The sequence below is a fragment of the Nicotiana sylvestris genome, chromosome 3, assembly GCF_000393655.2.
Source record: "Nicotiana sylvestris chromosome 3, ASM39365v2, whole genome shotgun sequence".
NCBI classification, from domain to species: Eukaryota; Viridiplantae; Streptophyta; class Magnoliopsida; order Solanales; family Solanaceae; genus Nicotiana; species Nicotiana sylvestris.
Window position 1 is genome coordinate 93,498,989 of NC_091059.1, and position 10,156 is coordinate 93,509,144.

The window sequence follows — 10,156 nt, forward strand, 5'->3', positions numbered from 1 at the left end:
CTCCTTTTGCTCTTTAGACACAGGGCTTGTCTCAGACATAATCACACTTAGAGGATCAACATCTAAATGAGGAGAGGGAGTACGGTTAGTACTAACCTGGGGTTCCTGAGGGAGACCCAGAGTTGGATCCTCCAAAGGCAGATCAGGTCCTCCAGCAGGATCCCCAGTAGCACCTTCCTGTGCTGAAGGCTTAGTAGGCACAAGTTCATTATCCTCTCCAATAGGCTCAGATGCTTCCTCCTGAGTCTTAAGGTCATCCTCGCTTCCTCCGAAAAAGCCCTTCATTGGCGATGGACAACATATTTTCTGTGGCTCCTTTTCTTGTAGATCTATGAGAAACTCAAGAAAAGTAGGAGTGATACCTGTGGACAAAGGATCAGGAGCAGTCTTTGTTGAGTCAACGATTTCATTTCCCTCAGCCTAGTCTACCTTTAACCCTTCTACTATAGGAGAACTTGAAATTTCCCGATTTTCTTCATTCTCAGCAATACTCATTTTATCCCTCTATTCTAGCGAGGTAAGAGAAGAGCTCTGGGCAATACCTCTTGTGGGAGTTAATGCTTTGTGACTCATTTGAGAACTGGAACTCGAATGGGTAGAAGAAGAGACAGAGTGTGGGGGTGACTCTATTCTAGGGTTTTGGTTATCAGTAGTATGGGGAGGGGAGTCTGGCATTGGTGTTTCAACTGGTGAGGACTCAGTGATACTAGAAATTATTTAATTTCAGCCATGGTGAGAAGAAAAGAGAAGATTTGGTGAACTGAAGAGAGAAAGAATAGGAAACAGGTTTTGAAGTGTTGATGTGTGGAATATGATGACAGAGATAGATGTATTTATGATGAAAGAGGGACCGATTAGAAATAACGGCAGATTTTAGGGAGTTTGGTTGATTAATAACCGGTGAGACGTTTGGGTTCAAAAGACACAAAACTAAAAACTGACATGCTGATGATGTGGCACTTATTTTAATTGTTCAGAGTTGTGCATGAGAGAACAGAGAAAGTACTAACCTATGTAATAATCATAGGTTACAACCCTGACTGATCTCTTATCTGTAAGCTTTGCCCTTTTTACCAGTCTATACAACCTCAACTGCTTATTTGCTCTGTAATAATCAAGCGTGTCTACTTGTAACAGTATAGAAATGAGTTATACTTTGCTAGAAAACACCTTTTAGCTAAGTTTACCTGAACATTTCTTTCATAGTCAATCATTAAGGGACTAGGTTCTCAATTGGGTTTTATAAACGCCAATTCCAGATGATTTTGTTCGAAATTTTCTCTGCTTAAGGCTTTGGTAAATATATCTGCAATTTGATCTTTAGTGCTATAGAATTTCATGCATATAAGCCCCTTTTCAACATTGTCTCTGAGGAGGTGATGGCGTACATCAACGTGCTTGGTCCTCTTATGTTGAATTCGATTTTTTGCAATGTTGAGTGCACTTGTATTCTCTCATAAGAGAGACACACTATCTGAGAACACTCCAAAGTCTTCCAACTGTTGCTTGATCCACAGAAGTTGAGCACATCAAGAGGCAACTACTACATATTCAACTTCTGCAGTTGAGAGTGCCATAGAGTTCTGCTTCCTTGTACCCCATGAGATTAAGCAGGAGCCAAGAAAATGTGCCATTCCAAAAGTGCTTTTCCTGTCCACCAGATATCCTACATAATCAGCGTCAGCATATCTAATAAGATCAAAGCTCTCACCTGAGGGATAATAAAGGACCAGGTCCTGCGTTCCTTTGAGATATCTTAGTATTCTCTTGGCAGCCTTCAGATGATATTCCTTTGGATATGATTGAAACCTTTCATAGAGACGCATGCTAAAAACAATGTCTGGTCTGCTTGCAGTGAGATACAGGAGTGACCCTATGATCCCTCTATACATGGTCTGATTTACAGGGGAACCAGATTTATCCAAGTCTAGATGGGTGGATGTGGCTATGGGAGTGTCGATGACTTTTGATGCTTCCACTTGAAATCCTAGGAAGAAATTCAGTTCTCCCATCATACTCATCTTGAATTCACTCCCCATGTGTTTTGCAAATTCTTCACAAAGAGAGTCAGTTGTGGCTCCAAAGATGATATCATCAACATACACCTACACAATGAGCAGGTTCCTCCCTCGTTTCTTTAGAAAATAAGTGTTGTCAATTTTTTCTCTTGTAAACCCATTTTCTAGAAGGAATTTTGACAACCTTTCATACTAGGCCCTGGGAGCTTGCTTTAACCCATACAATGCCTTGTCCAGTTTGAACACGTGCTCAAGATGCTTGTGAAACTCAAAGCCAGGAGGCAGCTTGATATAGACTTCCTTTTTTAGATAGCCATTTAGAAATGCACTTTTGACATCCATTTGGAATAGTGTGAGCTCGATATGATATGCAAAGTCAATTAGTAATCTAATGGCTTCCATTCGAGCTACTGGAGCAAATGTTTCATCATAATCAATTCCTTCTTCCTGATTGTAGCCTTGAACTACAAGCCTTGTGTTACTTCTTGTTGTTTTTCCAAACTCATCAAGTTTGTTCCTGAATACCCATCTGGTTCCTATGATGGTTCGATCTGCAGGTCGAGGAACTAGGTGTCATACCTTATTCCTTTCAAATTAATGCAGCTCCTCTTACACTACTGTGATTCAGTCTGCATTTTTAATGCTTCCTTTATACTTTTTGGCTCAATTTGGGAAAGAAAGGTTGAGAAGGCAAGTGAGTTTCTTGCTTTTGATCTGGTTTGAACTCCTGAGTCAAGAGTGATTATGTTGTCAAGAGGATGTGAACTTTTGAACCTCCAATTTGGTGCCTGAGTCTCATTGGTAGAGGAACTTGGTATGTTTGACTGGGGTTCTTGGGCACTTCTTACTTCACAAAGTGGAGTTCCTTGGACTGCATCAATAGCTCTATTTTGAGCTTCAGTTGTTGTAATTGGGGGACTAGGTTCGTTTCTAATTGATAGAGATGTATTTGCATCATCTTCATTGGATTTCTTGACATGGCTCATCATGTCTGCCTTTCCATTTTCCATGACAATTACTTCACCTGGAATAGATAAGGGCTCTCCATCTTGATCAACATGTTTGTCCTTCTCACAGGAGAGGTGAGCTTCATCAAAGATCACATGTATGCTTTCTTCGACGCATTGAGTCCTTTTGTTGTATACCTTTAAGCTTTGCTTTGGGATGAGTATCCCAGAAAAATTCCTTCATTACTTTTGACATCGAACTTTCCAAGAGATTCCTTTCTATTGTTGTGAACAAAGCATTTACACCCAAAAGTTCTTAGATGTGTCAGCTTGGGCTTCCTTCCATTCAGCAGTTCATATGGAGTTTCGTTTCAAAAGTGACCTGATCATGCACCTGTTCACCAAGTAGCAGTATTGATAGCTTCTGCCCATAAATAATTTGCGATCCCACTATTAATTAGCATTGTTCTTGCCATGTCTTCAAGAGTTCTATTCTTCCTCTCCACAACACCATTTTGTTGAGGTGTTCTTGGAGCTGAAAAATTGTGAGTGATGCCATTTTCAGTGCAGAAGCCATCGAATTTGACATTGTCAAAATCTGTCCCATGATCAGACCTAATGCAGGCTACTTTATTACCCATCTTCACTTGGATCTTCTTGACAAAAGCAACAAAAACTTCAAAGGTTTCATCCTTGGTCCTGAGGAACAAAGTCCAGGTGAATCTGGAACAGTCATCAACTATCAAAAAGATGTACTTCTTTCTTCCTCTGCTTGGCACACTCATAGGTCCACATAGATCCATGTGAAGGAGATCAAGTGGCCTTGTGGTGTTGACTTCCTTTTTGGACATGAATGAGGATCTGACTTGCTTCCCTTTTACACATGCATCACATACTTTGTGTTCTTTGAAGCTTGACTTGGGCAGACCACGAACCAGGTCCTTCTGACTAATTTGTTCTATAACGTGAAACTTGCATGACCGAGCCTCTTGTGCCATAATTCAGCATCATCAACAACAACACTTAGACAGCTTATATCACCATTCTTCAGAGACTCAAAATCAGCTACATAGATATTCTTGTATCTTTTTCCCACTAGCACCACCTCACCAGTTACCAAGTTTGTGACTGTACAGATTTTTGACACAGATTCCACCTTGTTTCCCCTGTCACAGATTTGGGAAACACTCAGTAGGTTGTACTTCAATCCCTTCACATAGTACACATTTTCAATTGAGTGAGAGAGAGACTTCCCAATCCTTCTAACTCCCAGAATGTATCCCTTCTTACCATTTCCAAAAGATACACTCCCTCATTGCAGGGCCTTAAGTGAAAGGAAATCATTTGTACTTCTAGTCATATGCCTTGAGCAGCCACTGTCCATGTACCATTATAGGCTGCTTCCTTTCACTATTCCCTGCATAAGAAAAAATAGGAGTTAGTTTTAAGAACCCAAACTAATTTGGGTCCCTTGTAATGAGGAAAGGGGTGAATAAGGGATCTTTTGGTCCATGTAGGCATTATGCATTTTTATATGAGGAACAAGGTTCTCCACCAGTAGCAAAAGATTTTGTTTTTCTGCTGTGACTAAAATATAGCCTTACAATTTTCATTAAGGTTCCCATTGTTACCACAATGAGTGCAAAACCAATTTTCAAGTACTGTAAATTACTTGCTATGAGGGTTGTAGGGAATCTTTTCCCTTTGAAACCCAATCCTCTGCCTATTTCCCCCATTGTTGGTATATATGGCAGTGAAAGCATCAGAGGACCAGGTCCACTTGAGTGAGTTTTCAAGATCACTTTCACTTTATCTGGTTCTTCCTGAAGTTGTTTGTTTCTCTCAAGCTTAGCACACATACTAGAATTCACTGAATATAACTCACTTTCAAGCTTAATGTGTGTCTCGCTTGCAACTTCCTTTCCTTTTTGAGAACTTTCAGGCCTACTAGGAGGTCATCTTTCTCATGCTCAATACTAACAACTTTCTTAATTAAGGCATCGTTTTCCATACTTACACTCACAATGGTCTTTTTTAGGTCCACCACAATAGCCATAAGATCATCTCTTTCTTGTTCTACATATGTAATTTTTTTATCTAAGACATCTCTTTCTTTCTTCAGGTTCTCAATTGTCTCCCTTAAATCAACTGCAACTACTTCTAGGTCATCTCTAGACTGTTCTTCTTATCCTAGTTCAACTATTAAGGCATCTTTGTCATTTATAAGACTATGATAAGCATCAATTAACACATTTGCTAAAGACCTGAATTTCTTAGGAGAATAAGATTTCGGATTTGTCTGAACATCTAGAAAATTTACCTTATCATCATCGCCATCTTCATCATCTGACTGGGACTTCAAAGCAAAGATTGAATCATACTCGATTGCTTCACTTTCTACTGCCATAATAGAGCTGCTACTTGGTTCATCATCTTCTCCAGATTCACATGATGAATCTCCCCATGCAGCAAGATCTTGTCTCACGACATAGTCAGCGACATTTTTTCTATTGAAGCATCTATCAGGAACTAGGTTCCTTTTGACTGCTTTATCAGATTTGTTATTATACTGATCCTTCTTTAGGAGAGGGAAATCCTTGATGAAATGTCCTGGCTTGCCACATTTATGACAGAGGTCATAATTTTTTGGCTTGCTAAAACTTCCCTTTTTTGGAATGCCTCCATTCCTGCGAACCATCTTCTGGAATCTTCTTGTCAGGTATGCCATATCACCATCCTCACCACTTGAATCATTACTTTTTGTCTTGAGGACCACGTTCTTCTCTCTGTTTGGCTCTCTTCTTTCATTGTCCTTCTTCTTCTTCTTCTTCTTCTTCATTTCATAAGTTTTTAGATTTCCAACAAGCTCATCAATAGTTAGATCCTATAAGTCCTTTGCCTTTGTGATGGCGTTCACTTTGCTTTCCTAGGAACCATGCAGCACACTGAGGATTTTTCTAACCAGCTTGTTTCTTGGAATAGTTTCACCGAGAGAGTGAATCTCATTAATGATGGAGGTGAACTGGGTATGCATATCTTGAACAGATTCATCGTCTTTCATCCTGAACAACTCGTATTCACTTGTGAGCATGTAGATTTTGGATTGCTTGACCCTTGTTGTTCCTTCGTGAGTTGTTTGATGGGCTTCCTAGATTTCTTTGGCTAACTGACATGTCGACATCCTATTGTATTCATCAGGACCAATGCCACACATCAGAATTTTCTTTGCACAAAAGTTCTTCTCTATGGCCTTTCTATCACCATTATTGAGTTCTTTCCTTGTCTTTGGAATGGCTATAGCTGGGTCGCCAAGGTTTTTGGTAGTAACAAAGGGTCCATCATATATGACATCCCATAGCTCAGAATATTCAGCCATGATGAAGTCATGCATCCTAGTTTTCCACCATCCATAATATTGTCCATTGAACCTAGGTGGTTTGTAAGTAGACTTGCCTTCTTCTAAGTTTGGAGGATAATCCATGAGAATCCTTTCTAGGTGTTAACCGGATAGAAAGAAGCTGCGCTGATACTAATTAATAGAATATAAGGGTCCACCCAACTAATATAGAGAACCAGGTTCTCTATCAGGTTCAACAGTACACACGCACACTACAGTAAATAAATGACAAGAGGAATTTATTGTGGAAAATTCCCAACTCAATGGGATTAAAAACCACAACCTACCCTTGTAGGATTTTAACTTCACAACTGAGCAACTTTTAGATTATAACCTATGCAACCTAATAATTAACCTCTTAATCCCTCACTGACTTGTAATACTCTATTACAAATCACTTTGTAATAACTCTATTACAAAGACTTTACAACATGACTAACTCTAGAAAAGACTCAAACACACATTTTTAAGGTTTACAAAAGGGTTCCTACATAATGCTTCTAGACAAGCTAAGTAGGAAATACAAGTGAAGAGCTATTACAAAGTTACAACTTGTTAGAAACTAAGCGTCCACCAGACTGTATAGAGTACCGGGTTCTCTATGAGTTTCCACTAAAGATACTAGTGAACCGAAATGTATAGTGATCTGGTCCTATATCAGTTCCCACAGTGCTAACTTCTGAACTAGTATGTAAATGAGACACATGATGAGTTCCCACTATATAGAGAACCAGATTTTCTATAAGTTCCCACTGTAAGCAACAGACTATAAAACTAATCAGTATAGGGAATCAGGTTCTTTAATTGTTCCCACAGTAGCTCGGCAGTAAGTAAGGAACATAGAGGATTTTTACGTGGAAAAATCCCAACTCAAGGGGACAAAAACCACGACCTACACTTGTAGGCTTTCAACTTCACTAACTTGTAAACACCTATTACAAGCCACTTTGTAATGACTCTATTACAAAGAATTCAATTAACTTGTGGTACTCTTACCACAAGCCACTTTGTGACTCCCTAGTTACAAAGAATTTAACTAACTTGTGATGCTCTCACCACAAGCCACTTTGTCACTCTATAGTTAAAAGGCTTTTACTCACTCTAACTTGTAATAGCACTTATTACAAGACACTTTGTAACTCTCTAGTTACAAAAACTTTAACTTATGACTAAACCTAGTCACAACATAAACTGGAGAGTTTACAAATTTGGGTCTCCTAAAAACAGCTTCTAAAAAGCAAGATAGGAGTTACAATGAAGAACAAATAACAAAGACTCAACAAACATAAGGACTAAAGATATCTTCAATCTTGGATCCGGTCCTTGAGGTTGAAGCAGCTTTGTTCTTGAGAGAGGTTGTTCTAAGCACTTGAAAGAATATTTCCTTTTCTAATTTTGCAAGTGTTGGAGAGAATGTGTTGTGTCTTGCACCAGGTTTATACAACAAAAGACATCACCTTAGTAATGTCAAATCTTGGTTAGTACATACCTCTTCTCAATGGGAAGTGACTGTTGCACTGTCTGCTGTACTATCTGCTGCACTGTTGCAGGCAGTCACTTTCTGTAGTTACTTTTCAGCTGTACTGTTGACTTATACTTCTATCAGGGAACACCAAGGTATTAGGTCCCTAATCTGGTTCCTGTGAATCTAAAGCACACTGCCTAGATTATATTGAGTAGATTAACTTGAATGATTGTACCAGACATGCTTCAGGTCCTTTATCTGGATCTCTCATGAAGTAAGTCATTTTACCTCCTTGATTGTATTTATACGTGTGTGACATCACTTATAATGATGTAAGCAAGGTAGGTAAAAAGCCTTCCACAAAAAGTTGATTGTTGCACTGTTCATGTACAATAGCATGTGTAGGCAACAACTTTCTTGCTGGAGAGTTGACTTCAAACAGTCTCCTCGTGAACTGGTAAGGACCTGTTCGCTAAGCTATTCCTTCTACTCTTCCTCACTTGAGTCATTGCTATCATCTTTGAGTACCAGGTTCTTTTCTTTATTTGGTTCTCTTCTTTCACTGTCTATCTTCCTCTTCATCTCGTAGGTCTTCAGATTTCCAACCAGCTCTTCTATGGTCAGCTCCTGCAGGTCCTTTGATTCAGTAATAGCATTCACCTTGCTTTCCCAAGGGCTGGATCCTAACCTGGAACTTTGTGATCTCAAGGTCTTGTAGATGTGTAACAGGTTCCTTATCTGGTTCTGAATGGTAAGTTTGTTAGATCATCAAAACATAAAGCAAAGTACTTGTGCCCAAGGTACTTGTAACCTATCACAACTCAACTAATGACATATAATGACTTGATATGTGAATTGGTCTGTAGTTGTTTTGTTCTTTGTTCTTGAAGCACTTGAAACTTTCTTGCTGGATAGGTGGTAAGTGAGTTTGAGTGAAATCTCTAAGTGTTCAAGTGAATGAGTTTTTCCTCCCTTGATGTTTTTAATACATGTATGACCTCACATACAATGATGTATCAAGGTAGGTAAAAAGCCTTTCATAGAAAGTTGAGTGATGCACTATACCTATATTGTAGCGTGTGCAAGCAACAACTTTCCAATTGGGGAGTTGACTTCGTACAGTCTCCTCGGGAACTGGTAGAGACCAGTCCCCTCAACTATTCCTTTCACTCTGAAGAGTTGAATCATATCCCAAGCTGGATCCCAACCCGGAACATTGTGATATTAAGGTCTTGTAAATGTGAAACAGGTTTTTTATCTGGTTCTGGATAGTATGTTTGTTAGATAATCAAAACATAAAACAAATTACTTATGACTAGGGTACTTGTAACCTATCAACATGGTATTCACAACTACCTATGCGCTCCATCGAGAGATTTGAAGAAATGGCTGACAAATTCGTAACGGTCCATGCTGGGGCCAAAAAGGCCGAAGCGAGAGAAAACGACATATTTGCTATTAAACAGTCTTCGGGAGAGGGATTAAAGGACTTCCTTGCCCATTTCAACCGAGTACGGATGACCTTTCCGAATGTATCGAAAGGGATCGCGGTTGAGGCTTCTCAGAACGGGCTGGCACAAATGGTTCAAGGATGACAAGAAAGTTATTAAGTCAACTTGTAAGGTATTCCCCAACTACTTGGGATGAAACACACAATGGATATTGTAATGAGGTCCGAGTAGACGAGGACGACCTCAATGGGCTGACTCATCGATTGGCCTCAATACAAGCCGAATCTAGAAAAGATCGAAGAAATGATATCAGGTGGGACATCGCAGCTCCACAACCTAACAGGGAACGACATCTACCATATGTTAGAATCTCCATTGCGTCCTCCTCCTGCCACGAAGAAGGCCCACCCAGATCAAGGACAAGGACTCACCGGAACGAAAGAGGTATGCCCCCTTTGTTATCTTCTCACAATTATTGTGTGTAACCTACAGAAATAGACTACGCCTTGGAGAAGCTCGGACTAAAGGTGAAGTGGCCACAAAGATAAGGTCAGACCCAAGTACCAAAATGTCGGATGCCCTTTGCGAGTTTCACCAAGAACGAGGACACAAAATCGAGGATTGTATCGCCATAAGATAGGAGGTTGTAAACATGCTTTGACAGGGACACCTCAAAGAATTGCTGAGCGACCGGGGAAGGACCAATTTTTCCAGTGGACGCGAACAACATCAAGGACCACCGAAACCACCCTTTCCAACCCACAACATCCATATGATTATCGACAGCGACGATGATGCTTCTATCAATAGTGTAAAGTTCACCACAACCCACAAGCTCAAATGGTCAATCACTTACGAACGGTATGACAAACTCGAAG

General features: G+C 39.9%; 1 protein-coding gene across 1 annotated transcript; it reads right to left on the bottom strand.

The window, feature by feature from the left end:
• Positions 1–1,529: 1,529 nt before the first annotated feature.
• Positions 1,530–2,039, bottom strand: LOC138887689 (secreted RxLR effector protein 161-like). The gene has a single exon (XM_070169467.1). It carries the CDS (start codon positions 2,037–2,039, stop codon positions 1,530–1,532), a length of 510 nt encoding a protein of 169 aa, XP_070025568.1.
• Between the last annotated feature and the right edge of the window lie 8,117 nt (positions 2,040–10,156).